Below are 19,449 nucleotides of genomic sequence, written 5' to 3' on the forward strand. Positions count from 1 at the left end.
AACTCTAGATGAAATTTACCAATTTCTAATTTATACGTTAATTCATAGCGATAAGTAGCACCTTCTATTTAATATATGACAGTCAATGTATCTGTTCGAAACTGACTACAGAAGTAGGCACAAATTGAAATCTATCAGCATTATACTGACCGCTCTTAATATTCTTTCCTTTTGAGGGACCTTAACAAATCCTTTTAAAACTTTCGCCGCCGAATTTCATTATCGGAGCGCTTCAATTCTAATTCCATATCTATCATTAACATTTCCTTTACCTCAAATAATCTGTTTGAATGCCTGAAACGCATACATTTTGTGAAACTACTTATACTGATTTCAATTGTATTTTCAAGAGAATTTGCTGCCTACACTCGGACGAACGTGTATCCCGATAGCAATTTATAAACTAATCTACACACACATATCTTCTTCCTCTTCGTTTTCTTCTTCATTTTAATCTGCTCATCATATATAATATTTGAATGCTGGCTTAACATACAATACCTACATATAAAATGAACCGTATCTATACGATAAAATGAAATTTCATATGGCTATTTGAATATGTACATATAATATATACATATAAAATGTTCATCAATAATTTTCGGGACCAACAAAAAGATGTCGTCTTTAAAAAAAAACTTGCTATTGTTTTAAAAAACTCTCAAACCCTAAGCAACGCCGCGCAAATGTTTATGACACATCACAGAATTATTATAGGTACTTATGTTATTTCGGAACCAAGTTATTTATGTTACTTCTGGCAAAAATACGTGAATGAATTTCGACTTTTTGCCTTATTCTCCGTTTTCCCAAGGTTCAGTCCCCAGCGGGACTGCACCAAACGATTTGACCATAGCGGAAATTGTACACAATTTTCGGAGTATACATAAATCGTTCTCTAAAAAGGACATCGGCACGTTAGGAATACGTTGGTGCGATTGCGTTCCTTTTTAGGAGGACAATAGTGATGAATAAAGTCAAATTTTACAGTACACATGTTTTTTTTTCTTATTTGGTCCTGGGAATTATTGCCGACGATATATACAACGTGCATACAATATATACGGATATATATATATAAATATGTTTTAACAAATATGTCGACACACAAGCAAACAGCATTCGCACAATTGTACTGATTTCACAGTTAATGGGAGTCGATTTCAAGTGTTTTATGTTTCAAATGAATGAAATAAGTTAAGAAGCGATTGAATGTGCAAATGAAATTGCGGCAATAAATTCAATGTTTTCATTATATATTAATCTTCAGATTAATTGTAAAAAAAGGAGGGGAATTCGCTAAAATAAATTCAAATTCCATTTTATATTAAATTTAAGATTAATTGTCGAGAATTCGAAAAGTATTCGCTAAAACTAAATTGAATTTCTAATTGCCTATATTTAGGAGTAAAGATTATAATAGATTTGTTTCTGAACACACAAACACTACAAACACCTATTTCCTGAAGCATTTCAAAAATTAATAAACTTATGATCATTAAAATTATCTTGCACTGAACCTCATTCTCAATAATTGAATTTTATCTTCAACTATGCGATACGTGACACCACACTATTAATCTCATATTCTAAGAGCATTTCTCAAAAATACTTCACAAAGTGGTTACACGTATATCGAAATCTCAAGAACGAGTTATTACAAACGTACCCGCAGTATTCCCTATAATCAATCCTTTGTACTTTCTTGACGTTAGAATATTGTATGATATTTATATTTGGATGAATATTTTCTTCAGAAAATATTTAATTGCTTATCCAACTTGATTATAGCAATAGCAAGCTGGTACTAGCGCAAATCTAAAATGAAGTTTATTAAAAAAGAGTTTAGTTAATTTGCAAACGTGATTGAAATTTTCTTAGTCAAAAATTAACGAAGGAACCTTTGCGAGACCTTTGCAAACATAATTAAAGCCAAAAAAACGTGGGATAGATTTTTTTGATTTTTTTATGTCTTACTATACAGCAGGAATCAATTAGAAGTTCTTGAAGTCATATAATGAAAATATGCGCCGATATTTTGGTAAATTTTGGGAGAGGCATAACTAATATATGATTGTGTAAAAACTATTCATTGTTTAATGTTTTTGACGTTATAATCATTCCTCAAAAAATATGAGCGGTTAATGTTGGCGATCGCTGTGATCGTCGAAAGTGCATTCAAACCGATTAAACCCTAATTTTAGTCGGTATCAACAGATGATGATCATGGAAAGCTACAACCAAAACTTCCTTTATGGAATACCGAATATCATACTAGCGCTTTCAGCTACCGTTTGAAGACGTCATCTCTTTCCTTAAATTGCTATTCAGCACGACGTATTGATTGTTAGCCCCTTCTATTATTATTATTATTATTTTCACACGAATCTTCATTTTAATTAATAATTTAATATATGTTTTTCTCTCTTACTCTCTTTTCAGGTAAGCGTTAAAAGAAGAGCAAGACAATACCTACTAAAATGAAAACGCATCATAGGTGAAGCACTTTAAACCTTGCTTTGCAGGGCGTTCGATTTCCGTGGTTTTGTTTTTATACGATCTTTAAATGAATGCTTTTTATTTGCCACTCTTCATGGTCAATAAAACTAAAACCAATTGTATAAATTTCTGGATATATCAGGTTCGTTTACCGATTATCCTTTATATGTACTAATGGTTCTATTTGCACTTGTTTGTCGACTTTGTGAATATGGTTCTTGTATATGAATAAGGAACCACATATACATGAGACCCCCGTTTAACGTGGTACAACATAGTATAAAATCTGCGAATACTATAAAACAGTTTCAATACCACAGGATTTCAACAGATCGTAGAATTTTTTTTTTCTATTGATTTTTGCCTCAATTTTTCTTTTATCGTTAAAAAGAGGGCATTTAAGCAATCTTGAAAAAGAAAAATATTATATCTGCAATTTTTTGACGGTTTCAATACAGCACGGTGCGAATTGAATGTGTTAACGTGAACGTATATACATCTATTTAAATGTTTCCAATTTGTATTGTTTTACGAAAAAAGCTTTACCTGTGCTGAGGTAATGCATTTTTTTTAACGATAAACCAAATATATAACATGGTATAAAAACTTTTCTACTTGATTTCCTATGTTCATATTTTAGTTGAAAACTTTTTTGTTTTGCAATCATTAGAGAGAATTATTAGAGAAGGGTTATCAGGTTCGTTATTTGCCCTAATAAAATTTATTATTATATCCTCCACTGCCAGACGCGCGTATATTAATTACCTATATTTTGATATATAACACGTCCAAAAGCAGGCAACATATATGTTACATATATAATATATATAGTACTCTATAATTAAGACATAAGACCAATTTAAATCTTTCTTCTTTAAATCTATTTATTCTTCCAAATCAAATTGCCCGCTTTTTATCGCATTCAAAACACTTAAAACGTATTCCTTATTAACGATTTGGTCCGGCAGAAGCAATTCACTGTGCATAATACCTTTATAATCAAAGAAAACTGTTGATATCACTTTGACTTTTGAGCGATTTTGGCGCGGTTTTTTCGGTCTTGGCTCATCTTTCACTTTATTAATCAGTTGTTTGTGACTCGTATGCATAGAACCAAGTCTCATCTTTCGTAATAATATGTTCTGTAATTTATTTGCTTAACAAAATCACACATAATAAAAATCACAAAAAATACGGTTTATGTCTTACAAAACCAACTGCAGTTGAAACCCTAATGGCGTTTATAATGCGAGATTTCACACAGAGACCTGTCACGGTGGGACCGATTTAGAAGAAAAAACATTTCTGATATTCGTCACACCCGCGCAATTTAACTTGAATATTGGTTTTACTTTTTGATCACAGTATTATATATATAGAATATATATCTTCAGTATTTGTTGCAGATTTTGTGTGTGTTAAAGATATAAGAAAGTAAATAATAGCCCCGTCCATAAGTTATTATTTCGTATATCTGCATAAAAAAGGAAATTTAGATGACATAAACTGAAGTGAAAGAGTAGAGCTGATGAACTTTTAATTTGAATTTGATAAGCTTAAAAGCGTTTAAAAAGACTTCAAAAGGAGAAGGAGCAAAATTTAAAATATTTATATGAATAGCTATCTAAATCAAGTAACCTAAGGCACGCATACTTTATCTTATTAACAGACTGATTAGAAGTTAAGAACCTTCTGATTAGTTTTGTAAAAAACAACGTCTAAATGGGTAAATTTGCCAAGATGCTTGCCTTAATTGAGAATGTATTTACGCTATGTGCGGTTTCTATAACAGTGTGCTTCTGTTCATTATAAATAGTATAACGAAATCCGTATCCATTTTAATATTGGAAATAATACAAAAGTTATATGTGAAAAACAATATATCATCATCCATAGACATATAAATATATATCCACACAGCATATAGATAATATGTTTATGTTTGTGTATATTGGCGTTGGAAGAGTATAATAGTTTCATGTATACATATGCATTTTGTAAGTCAAGTTGTATCATGTGCTCTCCGCTCATCCACACACGATTATATATAATAATATAATATGTACAGATGTAGATGTATACTTCTGGAATATTCAATTTGTGTTTTGCGGATCTTAACAATATTTCACAAAAAAAATTAATAATTTCATACTCTTACATTTTTTTTTCTTTTACATATAACGAAGTAGTTTTGTATACATAATTACGAGAATTTGATATTTTATGCACACATTGCCCATACATGCATGCAAGTAATGTTTTGAAGCGTTAGTGTTTTCATGCGAATCTGTTTACGTGTTGATGTAGTTTTTCACCTTTTCACACAAAAATTGTACTTTAATGAATATTTAATAAAAAAATTTTTGTATAGGTTATTTTTTTGTTCGTTTCAAAGATTTTATATTATAATTTCAACAGATGACAGTAATAAAAACTTCTCAAACAATAACAAGCCAACAGTTGACAGTAACTTAGTTCCGTTTCCTATGTGTATAAAGTATATGTTTATTTTGAAAACTGGGTCGATGTTTGCATGGGCATATCTCTCGGTATAATGTTGTTTGTATGACATTTGTATTTGTGCATGTTAATGAAAGCGTTCCAAGTGAGCGGAAGTTTAATATGGTCGCCAGTAGGCGTCCAAACGCAGCCTTATCTCGAACAAACACTCCCCGAGAAGTCAAATCACACACCAGTAGATGTTGAGAACGTGGCAGCCTTCGTAAAGCTGGGCGGCTATATAAAAGATTTGTTGGTGAGGCTGCAGGAGAACGATGGAAAAAGGCGGCACATAAACCAACAAATGCGTGACACAATAGCCGGCATCAGAACGATGTATGAAAGATGCCGGATTGAAAAGGATGCCGCAAGTAATGGTAGCAAGCAAACCAGTGATAAGAGTCTCCAAACTTCACACGTACGCGCAAAAGATGATGGACCGAAGTGACGGTGGCTTGCAAACCTCGCCGCTACAGAATGCAAGCGGGGCGAAACGAACGCAGCCTGAGGCGCGTGAACGTCAGCAGCCCGGGGACGTGGACACGCCGACCGCCAAACGTCGTAACGTAGTCACCATACATAAGGCTGCCGAAAAGCACGCCGCAAACGTATCTAACGACCATCACCCATCAAAGGACGTGAAATGTGTGAAAGTTAGAGCCAGATCGAAAAAGAAGAGAAAGGCAGACCGGCCAAAAAGACGTCTTAAGGGCAGACCCGATGCTATTATCATAGCAGATAAAAGCGCGCTCTCCTACGCGGGTATGCGGGTAAGGTTAAAGACGAACCGCAATTAAGCCAGTTTGAGGAGGCGGTGCAGAAAATAAAAATAACGTAGAAAGGCGAGGTTCTATTGCAACTAAACTAGGCCGGAGTAAAAGCGGAAGAACTCAGACTGCCGCTGGGCTCATTTTTATGAGGGGTGTCCCAAGTCAGGTGTCTGAAGCAACGCAAAATAATCGAGTGCAAAGACATCAACGAAGTCACCACCAGGGAGGACATAAGCAACGCACCTAAGTCCCAATACCGGGTGACAACCGCAGAAGTGGTAAATTTAAGGAAGGCATACAGTGGAGCCCAAGCGGCGCTCATAACCCTAAAGAAGGAAGGAGCCGGTAAACTTTTGGCAGGCGGAAAGCTGCGCATAGGTTGGGTGATCTGTAGGATCAGAGAGCGCATATCCTTGCTGAGATGCTTCCGATGCCTAGAGTTTGGGCACACGGCGAAGCAATGTACGGGCCCATCCGGCCAGCCAAAAGTTTGCCGGAGGTGTGGAAAAGAAGACCATATTGCGAAAAGCTGCACTAAGGAGCTTTCTTGCATGTTCTGCAGGGGGACGCCGAATGTGGACGCAAAGCACGTGGCGGAAAGCGGAAAATGTCCGCTGCTCTAGTGGACACTGGCTATTAGAGCGCGGAAATGAGAATAATGCGGATTAATCTCAACCACGGCGAAGCAGCTCATGACCTACTTTGGCAAACGGTCGTTGAGAAAGAGGTGGAGCTGGTACCATTGAGCGAAGCATATCGAAAGGCAGGCCAGTGTACCTAGGTAACCGATGCGTCCAAAAAAGCGGCACTTTGGGCGCCTGTAGCTGTATAGCACTTTTGAACGTGGACTGCCAGCGCAGGGGATTCGTAAGGGCGACAATTAAAAATTTATGATGCTACAGTTGCTACGCTTCTCCAAGCTGGACACAAAGCGAATTCCAGCGCATGCTTGACAAACTCGTGGAAGACGCCCGACAGAAACCTTCAGTAATAATTGCGGGCGATGTCAATGCTTGGGCCTTTTAGTGAAGCAGTAGGGCCTGCAATGCGAGAGAATGAAGCTCATTGGAACCATTCGCCGTGCTGAAAGTATCTCTTCTGGATAATGGGCGGAGCGATAGGTTTCGTAAGGCAGGAATGGGGTCGAAAATATACTTCACTTTTGTTAGTGACGGCCTAGCGGAGAGATGCAAGTGGTCGTTTAGTGAAGAGTATACAAACAGGCCATGTTCCTCGACAAAGAAACCAGGAAAACGGAGGAAATAGGTGGCCAAAAACTACCGGGCCGAAGAGGAGAGACTCAGTCTTTGACGAGGATGTCTTTAACATTATCATGGACTCCTACGAGCGGGCTGGCCAACTCCAGAAAAACGTCACAAAGCTGCTTGTAGAAGCATGCGACGCGGCCAAGCCTCGAAGAAGAAATACAGGCAGAAGAGGGTCTCCATGCTATTGGTGGACCGATGAGATAGTGTCCTTGAGAGCGAACTGTCTGAAGGCAGACGAAACGTGCAGCGTTCGAGAGGAAGGGCAAACTTTATTGAACTGCTTACACTCTACAGAGACTTGTGCAGTGACTTAACGGAAGTCATAAGAGCTAGCAAAAGGAGAAGCTTTGATGGAATATGCCAGGATGCCGATATCAATTCGTGGGGAAGGGCATATAAAGTCATCCTGAAAAAGGTCAAAGGACCGAGAACGCCGCAAGTCACGTGTTTGCTTACGCTCCGGCGAATAGTAGCAGCAATCATTCCGCAGAGGCCACCGTACGTGTTGGTAGACTTCCTCGGCAGAGAAGATAAAGCAATACCAGAACTTATTGGCGAAGAGCTTTTTAGAGCAAAAGGAGTGGGGACACAAAAACTCCTAGCACGGATGGAGTCCCAAACACTTAAAGGAAGCAATATGAAGGAAGCCAGACGTCTTGTATCGTAATCGTAGTGGTTGCAAAATGCGCTACGCATTAGAAACGAAGGCTAACGAGGATATCGTTAATGTGAAGGCGTGGCAAGAAGAGAAGGGGCTAGAACTAGTACAGCATAAAATTGAGGTGATCTGCCCTGAAATACCTTGGAGTTATGCTCGATCATCGACTCAACTTTAAGCACCATATTGAGAACGCGGCTGCGAAAGCTGCCGGCATCCAGGAGTCGTTAGCAAGGATTATGCCAAATATTGGAAGCCCGAAATTCACCACTCGAAAAGTAAAAACTACGGTGATAACTTCGGTCATTACATACGAAAGCTCAGTTTGCGCCGGTGCACTCAGAGTGAAGGCAGTGTACCGAAAGTTGGCGGCAATATATCGTCTTAGTGCGCTAAGGCAGGTATGTAAATTCCGGACAGTGTTGGTGGTTGCTGCCCTTGTGATTGCTGCCGCCACGCCAATCGCTATCATGGCGAAAGAAATGAGGCGCATCCATGAAAGGTGCCACAATGCTTCCTTCCAAGAGTCCATCAAAAAAGAAGAGCGGCTAGCGTCGATAAGGACTTGCCAATCGCATTGGGAAAGAACAACGAAAGGAAGATGGACGTTCGTTCTTATCCCAAAAATAATGCAATGGATCGAAAGGCCACACGGTGAGGTAAATTACTACCTCACCCAATTCCTGACTGGCCATAGCTGTTTCTGAAAGTACCTGTTCAGGTTCGGGTACGACAACTCGCCAAATTGCCCTGCATGCTCGAAAACGAACGAAGATGCAAAATACAGCATCTTTCGCTACGGGAGGTTGGAGAATGGTAGATGCCAAATAGAGCCAAGTGAAATATTGTAGGAGTTAAGTGCCAGCAAAGAGGTCTGAAGCATCGTAGGACAATCAGCGTGCTAAGGACAATCAGCCTCCGTGAAGTAATACCTAACGGTGGTCCCGCGGGGAAGAGTGGTGGAAGAGGCGTGTGTGGGGTGGAGGAGGGGGGGGGGGACTAGTTTTTTAATACGTAGGAACTACGGATAACGAATCTAGCATGCTGCTAGCAAGAACCAGCAGTATCTTTTGAAGATTTTCTACTTTCAGCTCGCACAGAAAAAAAAACACACACTTAAAGTAAAAAGACAGGCATGCTTGATTTTTTTTTTTGTTTATTTGCTGATTTCTCCATTTATTTATTAATTTTTTTTTTTATATACCAAACTGAGCCTAAATTCTGTGTAGAACGTTCGATAAAATTCTTGAGCGGAAAAAAGAAGAAATTTGCATCAGTCTTCTTTACTGCTGTCATGCATATGCTCTTTTGCACCTATCCACATATTGTATTTAAATAGCATACGCGCATATAAAAATATATTTATTCAATGAAATCCGTCGAATGCCATTAAAGGAGCTTAGGTAAATTGTTTAAGAGTTAAGTAAATTTCGGAGAACAGATTAATTTCCAAAGCAGATCATATAAGTAACATAAAGGAACATCAAGGTACTAACACAATATCCTGCCACTGAGGGTAAAGTTAACTTCACTTTGTCTGGACTTGTGCCTTTTAAAAATAGCTTAGAATGCACTGATTTTTGTCCATATATACAATAGATGAATGTAGGGTGTCTTCTCATCTCTGCATATAGAAATTTGTCTTAATTAGTCTTAGTTTTTGTTTAATTCTTTTTTTTTAAATATAAGATTAAATATAAGCGTTGTTGAATTATCATTCAAGTTTTTGGTACAGAAAGGTCAACATACATTTTAAAGTCATTGTTCAATAATAATAATAATCAATAAAGAAAATTTTCTTTTGATGTGAAACAAAAATTTTATAATGTTTTTAAATTTTAATTTGTGCTACCACTACAATGAGTATTACATATTCAAATTGACTCTAATCACATTTTATCTGTCTTGTATTGTTTCTTTGCCACTCGCAGACATATTAACGCACATTTGTAATTTTTCTAAAAATTCAGTTTTTACATTCTACGCTTCTGGTAGAGACTATAATAACTTTATGCGGGTGTATGTAACTTCCAGAAGGATTTAAGATAGGCGCATCTTTTATTATGTTATTCCATTCAAGAAGCCTTTCCGAATCGATCTAAGCTTCTTTGTCTGTCTATCCATATCTGGATTTGAAATGCTTTGAGAAAACTTTGTTTTGTTGAAATAATGTTCGTTTTGTCTCAAGCACGCACGCTTTTAAAAATAGATTGGATTGAACAACTTATTCGATCGCTCGCCATATGACACATTATTTTGACAAGTCGTTGTAAGAACAAATATTGCTTGAAACTTTGCCTTAACCTTACCGAATTTAGACTGCATAAGTCAATTTTTCGGATCTGCATCTATATAAGTGTTCAAAAGGAAAATAACCCTTTATACACCCAAATAGTATAATTTTTAATATTCTATAATGTGATGAAAATTGGTGCTATGTAAATTAACCATAGGGAATTTGGATCACATAGGTCTATTTTTTAGACTGCCGCATGTATAGAGACTCTGAAGAAAATAATCTTTTCTGTACTGACAAAATGTAGTTTGTAGCTTGCTATGGGGGAAGCATACGGAAAATAAGAAATCTTTACCAAGCAAATTAAGATTGCTAAATTTAGACCAGGTTGACGTTTGAGTATCCGCCAATATGAGGGCTTTTATGAAAATTGTGCATTTACATAAAGATAGTGTATAATTATTAATGTGTTATTAAGTAAGCGAAGTGGTGTAGGGTACGTAAAGTTCGGTCTTACCTGACTATAGAATTTTTACTTATTTTTATTTTGTTCTCCTTTAAAACTCGTAAGCACTTCAATAGCAACAAACTCTGTGATTGAATTTCAAAAATAAATATATTTATTACAGTAAATGTTAGATCTCTCGCTATTGGTAGGCGATTGCATCAACGCAATCGACAAATTGAAAAAGATAAATAATTTTTTGTATTAAACTTTTAAAGCCTTATGAGTTACTTTCACGACGATTGGGTGGTTCAACTCGTACATCGCTTTCTGTGTGCAGAAGACAAACAATATCAGAATCGGAGGCTAACTTACATCCTTTGGCTTTGTGCTGCTGTAAAAGTGAAACCCACGAAATCAATTATAAATGAATACGTACTTAATTATCCGAAAGCGCAAATGCACGCATATGTGGGCATTACTGATTTATTTTACTTTTTTTTCCGATTATTTATCTAAAGAAATAGAACGAATAAATGCGGATACCTACGCGTCCGATTATATTCGCCGTGCATATATATATATAAATAAATGTGGACATCTGATTAAACCTCTTTATAATTAAACTAGTTACTTATCCGCATAAATAATTTATTACTTAATTGATGTTAAATTTGTTTATTTAACGTTGTTGTGCATGAGCAAAGCAACAGCAGTTGCTAATATTTATAGTAGTTGTGGTTTCTGTAAGGCTCCTGCTATTCATGCAGTTTATGCATACGTGCCCAGCATAGAATGTCATTCAATTCGACATCTGCTCAAACAACACGAGTGCATAGAAATTTACACAAATATGACATCAGAATCACCATGTGTAGAGGTAATTGGGATTCGTGTTTAATACAAAAGTGATTGCATTTCTTCTTTCCTCATCAATGAAAGTGAATAACGTATTGCGACCATCAACACTAGTGTAGCGTAGATGTATTTCATTTTCTTTTTTCATGTTTATTTATTTTAACTTTATTGCCAACCTTTTTTTAAAAATATAAACCATATACTTTTGTTGCTACAGGAAGGATGCTTTCTTTTAATAAAACTTAAACGCAACAGAAACCAAATGGAAATGCTGCTCTGCACCATCGTGGCATCATCTGCGAAGCCATACACAATTAGATATGCGTCATTCGTAGAAAGTATATTTCCTAGTCAAGTCATTAGAGTATAAATTAGTTCAGTTATATCTCGCCTGTGACATTATATTTCCCCAATTTCGAAGACATATGTTTGCCCCAATTTCATGTACAATTTACAAAATTAAAGATAAAAAGAAAGAGCAAAAAAATTTTATTTTATTTTGTATATCCATGATCCATAGTAAATGTAAGTTGAATGATGAATGCATGTGAAGTGTTCTCAGCGGAAAAATTTGAATTAACCAATGCTTTCCCTGAAAGGTTATGCTTACCTTGTCTAGGCGGGAAGCTGAAAGTAGTCACTTGTAGTAAACCGAACATTTTAATTCGAAAAGGGACGGATACAAAATTATTCGTACTCTGAGTATTAACGTAGTGGAAACGATACACAAATTGAACGCTGCCTATGGCCACATGTAAATTCTACGTTTAGATGTTGTTATTATTGGATTTATGAATTGCATTCCCCCTTAATCTAAGAGAGCCTGTTATATAAACACGTAACTTCTGCATTTGAAAGCCCTGTCTTTATATCCTTACAAACAACTATATAAATTATCTTGCTAACGCTGTTTCTTGAAGCATTGAATACATATAGTCTTGAGCCCAGAAACGCCTTTCGCGAGAACTTTTCTTGTTCAATGCTGTTAAATCTTAACAAGTGATGAACATTGAAGACATTACTATATGAACCAATAACATCGACGATAAAGAGCTCACTTGCCATACTCTAGCCGATAACTTTTCAGTGTGCGCTTGTGTATAATTGTGTTTTCGTCATAAAAATACACATTCTTGCACTGTTTAGCGGTAATTTACGTATCAGTCGTGTCCGAGTTTTGAGCGGCTTTGAGTTAGTATATGAATTTCTTATTAATATTTGGAGCGCTATGGCTCATTATAAGTATTATCAGCTGTTTACAGAGTTCTGCGAGCTTATCAACACGGAAAGTGTTTGAGAGAAACTGTTTGGATATAGAACATTTTCTTGATTGTGTCTTTTCAACCCATGACAAGCAAAAACAGGTTGCAGTTCTGACCGTTATATAACGTGTGAGGTCTGTGTTCGCTACGGGCATCTCAAATGCCCAGATCGCACTTTTAAGGCAGTGGATGCTGTTGGTAATGCCACAAAAGAGTTACGTTGGTCCTGCCCAGGCTGTAGAAAAAAAGATACTGACTTCTACAGGTTGTTTAGACATACGAAACGGAGTTCTTCGGAGGGTAAGAAGTCGTTAGAGACGGTGAGGGCCAAATTTAAGCTATGAAATGTTTGAGGCTTGTGAGTTTCTGGTGACTGAGACTTCACCTCGAACATCCAAAAAATGCTCAACTTACACTGCAACGTGCGGACCGTCCCCTGCGGGACCGGTTCAAATCGACATCCCGAACTTGGGATCTGATCTCTCCCCGGTAGAAGGGTCTGGTGGCGTGCCACCTATTCACCTGATGTCGGTTGGTTTCGCGTCGCCTAATTTAGCCGTGGATGACATGGGTCAAGATTTATTTCGTGATTTGGCCTCGCGCAAGGTTGAGGAGTGAGTGGAAACGTTTCGGCCCCCGAGGATTAGCTATGGTGACACTGTAAAGAGCACAACAATAACTACCGCTGCAAGCTCTGGCCGATCGGGAGCGTCGTCCGCCCCAGCACCGCTGGATGCATCAATCAGCGTGGGTTTTAGCTGAGTCGGACAGGACCCACAATGCTAACGCTGCATCTGTTCCAGTGTTAGGGGCTAATGAACAGATCAACGAGCAGATAAAGATCTGTGTGTCTACCGTGAAAGTGTTACCAATCACTTCAGGGGGCCGCTACTCATTTAGCTTCCCTTTTGTTTTTTGCAAGAAAACCTATTTTTCTATCACGGTTATCATCCTGTATCCCCGAGAAAGCGAAGTACTTAAATAATTAGCTCTCCGAACACGATGCGAAGAAATGTAGTGTTTTTAAGTTCAGTTCCGCATGTCAGAGAGATATTGCTTCCTTCAAAATTGTTTCTCTGTTCAAATGTATTACGTCGGTAACTTTTCGGCCTCAATTTTTTTAGAATTTGTACGCCGACAAAAGAATATCGTTCCGATGATTTTGGAGCAGTCAGTTTATCAGGCAAAAAACTAATGGGTAGCTGACATGTGATGTACCAGAATATCCTTGGTCTTAATAACTGCACAATACGTTTGTAATTCTGTTAGTTCTGATTACTTTATGGTAGCATTTACTGAAACCTGGCTTAAGCCTGGGATATTTGATGGTGATATTTTTTCTCCGAATTTGAAATTTTTAAGTGTGTCAGATTCCACAAAACCGGTGGGGGAGTGTTAATTTCGGTTGTTCATTGCCTATCCTCAACTTTGGTCCTTCTTAGTCCTTTTATGTCTACAACTGTTAAGTTTGTGAGTGTTAAAACAAAACTGCATACCTGTAATGCATATACTACATGTTCTTACATTCCTCCAACTGTTTACTTAGAGCACTTGGCTTTGATCAAAAGTACGCCTCAAATCCGGTGATAACTTAATAGTACTAGGTGACCTGCCCAATGATTTGTGGTTTTTTAACGATGACCTTATGTTTTTTACGAATTATTCCAAACTTAGGAATTTGCTGGCTGACATTGACTGGGACTTGCGCTCTGAAGATATTGACGATTTGTTATCCTTTATTTACAGTCAGCTTTTTTCCGTAATTTCTGTCTCACTACTGTTCTGGTCTTGTCACAATTCAGAGTCTCCTCTTTGGTGTAGCAAGCATTTACGGATGGTTCGTAATAAAAAAATAGGCTATCTAAAAAAATTCACTCGGAGTGGTTTGGTTAGAGATTATCTATTATACTGTAGCACTAGACGAGGTTATAACTCCTGCAACTTATTATTCCAATTTTGTTGATGCAACCGGACGAAAACTTCTTAAAAATCTTAGGGTGCTCTTTAAATTCGTAAATTCCAAGCGAAAAATAAAAAGGTGTTTTTCTGACCTTTTTGCACATTTTTTTATGGAAGTTTATTAATGTTCAAATATTTCGTTTGATAATTATTCCTATTCGATAAGCTTCTATGATATTTTTTCATCCATGTTTTTCTCCAAAGAAGAAGTATTGATAGCATTGCCAGCCTTGAAACGTTGAAACCTTGTAATTATCCTGGTTCTGATGGTGTTTCGTCTGAAATTCCCCAATACTGTGTGTGTGATTTACTATGTTCTCCTCTTACATATATTTTTAATACTTGTTTCAAAAAAGATTACTTTCCATCGATTTGGAAGAGTAGTTTTATTTTACCTCTTGTAAAAGTCAACTAATCTACTACTACTAATCTTTTGGATTCAATTTATAAAGCGTTTTCAGATCATAAACAAAGTGATGTTATTTTACCAGTCTTTTCTTTAGTCTATAAACTACATCGTCTTGGCTTTTCAAACAGTATGATTGCCTGGATAAGAAGAAGAAGATCAGTAGCTATCTCTCTGGTCGTACCCAGCGGATGGTGCTGAATTCTTGCAAATCCATTGTAATTTTTGCCGCTTCTGGTGTTCCTCATGGCAGTCTTCTTGGCCCACTTTCATTTATTTTATACGTGAAAGACCTTCCAGAGTGTCTCCCTGTGGGGCGTGAGTGACGTTTTCTCACACCGTGTGTCGTCGGGCATCGTAGGGTTGAGCCTCCATCGCAGGGACCTACGTTAACCCCCTGCAACACATCTGTTCCTTTCTCCACACATGTTATTCAACTTCTTTAGTCTGATCTTGAGAACCTTTGTTCATGGTGTGCAATCAATGGTATGATGCTGAATTCAAAAAAATGTTGAAGGTGTCTTTTACATAGTGTAATACGATGTCCTCGTATTAACAATCACTCCCTGGAAAATGTTTACAATTACAAAGACTTACGAGCTTTTTTTGATTCAAAATTAAAGTTTGATAGTCGTATAGAAATTTCAGGCTATAAATTTAGATCACTTTTAGAGTTTATAAAAAGATGGTCTAAAGAATATGAGGACCCATACGTCATCGAGTGATTGTGTACTTATTTGGTTAGACGAACTCTTGAATACTCGTTGGTAGTTTGGTTTCCTAGTTATAGATGCTATATTTATCTCTTGAAATCTGTTCAATCGGACTTCTTGATGTTTGCTTTGCGATGTTTGGGATGGGATCCTGCCCTACCTCTTCCACCGGATAATAATAAATTGAAGCTCATTGGTTTGCCTATCCTTGAAAAAAGGCGTGAAATGTTGGGTATAACCTTTGTCTTTAAATTAATGAAAGGTGATGTTTATTCGCCGGCTTTATTAGAACTTATTAATATTCACATCTTCAGTAGGGCTCTTGCAGTTAGAACAATATCGTACCAGTAGTTTGTAGTACGAGTTGTTTAATTCGTTTCGGGTAAAGTGTACAATGTTCAAAGATCATTACCATTTACTTGACCTCTCCGTTTTGAACATTAATAAGGTGAAAAGAATTATATTACATAACTAACTGCTTCTGTTCTTATGACGACATCACAATATAGGCTCTTTTGCCAAAAGCCTTAAAAGACCAATTGTCTTAATCGCACAGAATTCACATTATTTCTACAAGCCTGCAGAGATAGCATCTAGTGATGAGCAATATTTTGAATAGTCAATGTATAACCAAGTACAATAAAGTTTCGAATGACAAATATAAAAAAAAAAAGTGAAGCAAAGTTATACACCTAATATCGTAAACAAGATCTACAAGGTTCAGAAGACTTCACGATAATAGCAGAAAATTGATTTTGAAAGATAATCAATAAGAGGTTATAATTAGTTATGACTGATTATTTGAAACAGGAATGCAAAAATATTACTCTTCCTACTTTCCGCCGAACTGGGTAAGTTAAGAAAATACCTGTTTACAACACATCATTAATATGCGTCTTGAGTTCAGAGCGAGAGAGACCCAAAATGGCTGCCCAAATTAGAGTCTGATTAATGAAAGAACAAAGGACGTAATGATTTTTAATCAATTTCAGAAGAGTATAATGCCGAATTCAACAATTGCTTGACCTTGCTCGAGTAAATTAGACTTTTGTCTATTAGTAGCCGAAATTCCGTTGCAAAAGATCTGTTTTCTGATCAGTTGCCGTTCTAAACCGAATGTATCAAAAGAAATTCGGAAAGATTACGGATACTACATTCTGAAATAAACATGAAAACATGCATATTCAATAACGCAAATCGGATAAATCGATCAACAAAAAATACTACATGAATTTTCTTAATCCGTTCGCAACCAATATCTCCTGGTGAAAACATTCATTACAGCACAAGATATTTTTCTAATCTAAAAAAGTAAACTTTTAAACTGACACAAATATGTAACACCGTGTTTTGGTAAGGAACGAATGTGCCACATATATGTGACCGTTGGCAGAGAATGACTTAATTTTTCTTATCCTACAAGACAATTGTATAGCTCAAACAACGCTGCTTCTATGGTAATTTAATGATAAAAATTTTAAGGGATAAGGTACCTACATACGAGCAACATTATTGAAACTATGCAGAAGTCCAACCACGCATTTAAAGCAATTTAATAAAATTCGACGCCGCCTTGCCTTTGCTCTTTCTGCAATGTAAAGTGTCTTCCTTACAAACTACTGCGCTACTATATATATATCGAATGAATATATATATATTTACATATTTGCGGATATATACGTATGTATATATATTTTTTTTTTTTTTGTGAAGTGGAAGACCATCAAAGGGCGCCCTTTAGGGCAGTGCGAGACTTTAACCCGCTAAAAACCACCTCTCCTATTCCCTACCCTGTGGCACGACTGTTTAGGTAGACCTTCACGGGGACGGTAGCCGTTTAGGCACTACTTAAAAACCTACGATGACGCTCTTCGGGTCTTTGTTTACGCATAATGTTTGCGACGAACATTTCTACCGCCTTCCATATTTTGAAGTCATGCAACATATTTGTCACAAGATTGTCGGGGAGGGGTAACACTCCAATTTCCGTCTGTAGTCTCTGTCGTTCGTTATAGTATTTCGGACAGACAAAGAAAACATGTTCAGCGTCTTCTATGCACTTACCAAAACTATATAATGGGTCCTGCTTTATTTTAAATCTATTCTGATAGGACCGAAAACAACCATGGCCGCTAAATAACTGGGTCAAATAAAAGTCGGCCTCACCATGTTGCCTATTCACCCAGGGCCGTAATTCTGGTATGACTCGATGCGTCCACCTACCCGTACCCGCTCCGCTCCAGCGCTCCTGCCACTCTTCCAACAGACGCTGTTTTACTCGCTGCTTAGCCGTTTCAGCTGGCAGTCTGCGAAATTCGGCTCTATACAGACCTTCTTTACCACGCAGATCGATTGGCATCATACCAGCGATAACCAGGGCCGCGTCCTCTGACACCGTCCGATATCCGGCGTACACCCTTAGAGCGCATAGCCTGTATGCTGCTTGTATGTCTCTCGTGTGTGACGGGATAGCGAAAGCCTTGTTCCACACAGAAGAGCCGTTCATTATTGTCGCCATTACCACATCTGCGATCAGCTTCCTACGGTCTTGCCTAGGGCCATGCAAGTTTGGCAGTAAGCGCGTCAACGACTTTGCAACCTTCGCTGCCTTTCCGCCCGTGTATTGCAGATGGCGTTTAAACGAGAGTCTGCAATCTATCATCACTCCTAGGTATTTTATTGCTTCTTGAGACTGTATTCTCGTGTCTCCGACTTGGATAGTCACTTTCTCAATTTTCTTCCTAGAAGAGATTAATACTGCTTCTGTTTTCTCTTCCGCCAGCTCTAAATCCACTGACCGCAGCCACCTCTTGATCATGTCGGTGGTTTTATTCGCAGTAGTGGTAATTCTCTCTAGAGTTTTCGCCACGATAGTTATCGCTATGTCGTCTGCAAAACCCACGATGGATGCTCCCTCTGGAAGAGGTAATCTCAGGATATCGTCGTACATTACGTTCCACAGCGTAGGGCCTAGGACTGATCCCTGAGGTACCCCCCCAGTGATCAGCCTCTTCCTGCACCCGTTATCCGTAACATATCTCAGTTTCCTGCCGGTAAAATAGCTAGCCACTATATTAATCAGATAATGGGGAATTCTTCTTTCCTGTAGAGGAGCTATGACGCAATACCAGTTTGTTGAGTTGAATGCATTTTTTATATCTAAAGCTATTACTAGGAAATACTTTTTGTTGCCTTCCATCCAACGTTTGCCTTTGATCGCTTCTGCTGCGGTATTTGTGACCATTTTTATTGCATCCATTGGGCTTTTCTTTTTCCTGAAGCCGAATTGGAAGTCCGAGAGCCCTTTAGAAGAACAAGCGTTGAAAGTGCTCGCAAACATAGCAGGCCTTGCCAACATGGCTTGCTTAATAGCGCAATTTGGGATACCATCAGGGCCAGGCGCTTTCTTAGCATTTATTTCTTTTGCGATGGCCGCAATCTCCTCGGGCCCGGTGAGATTTATATTGTCCCTCTCCTCCCTCAGTGGCACATACAGGAACCTGGCTTTCTGTGGGAACAGTGTACCAATTATCTCTTCCACAAATTCAGCACAGCTTGGTTGCTCAGAATACTTCAATTTCTTCATTACCAGTTTATACTCCATCCCCCATGGGTTCTCATTAATCTCACTTATCAGTTTCTGAAAACAGTTTTTTTTGCTGACTATTATCGCTTTTTTTAAGAGCCTTCTCCTGAGTTTGAACTCTTCTTGGTCGTTGTGGTAAGCACTAGTCCCTCTCGACCTTTGGTAGACACGCCTCGCTCTGTTACATTGAGTCCTTAGTTCGGCTATCTCGTCAGTATACTGGCTCCTTGGACTTACAGAAGCGACGTCTTATCATTGAACCGTCACAGGCTTTTATAATCCGTGCT

The 19,449-nt window shown here is 37.9% G+C and overlaps 1 protein-coding gene across 4 annotated transcripts in view; it reads left to right on the forward strand.

Annotated features, from left to right (window-relative positions):
* LOC119637989 (protein nutcracker-like) overlaps positions 1-19,449 on the forward strand; it is a 91,066-nt gene that overhangs the window by 64,163 nt on the left and 7,454 nt on the right. The window contains exon 2 of one of the 4 annotated variants that reach the window (XM_038034492.1): positions 2,446-2,528. The exons of the other annotated variants lie outside the window; for them this stretch is intronic. Within the exon in view, the coding sequence (XP_037890420.1) occupies positions 2,446-2,456 (11 nt within the window). The 3' untranslated portion in view covers positions 2,457-2,528. Of the gene's footprint in view, positions 1-2,445; positions 2,529-19,449 lie in introns of those variants that run through there. 4 annotated transcript variants of the gene reach the window in all.

Source organism: Glossina fuscipes, unplaced genomic scaffold, assembly GCF_014805625.2.
Source record: "Glossina fuscipes isolate IAEA_lab_2018 unplaced genomic scaffold, Yale_Gfus_2 61, whole genome shotgun sequence".
NCBI classification, from domain to species: Eukaryota; Metazoa; Arthropoda; class Insecta; order Diptera; family Glossinidae; genus Glossina; species Glossina fuscipes.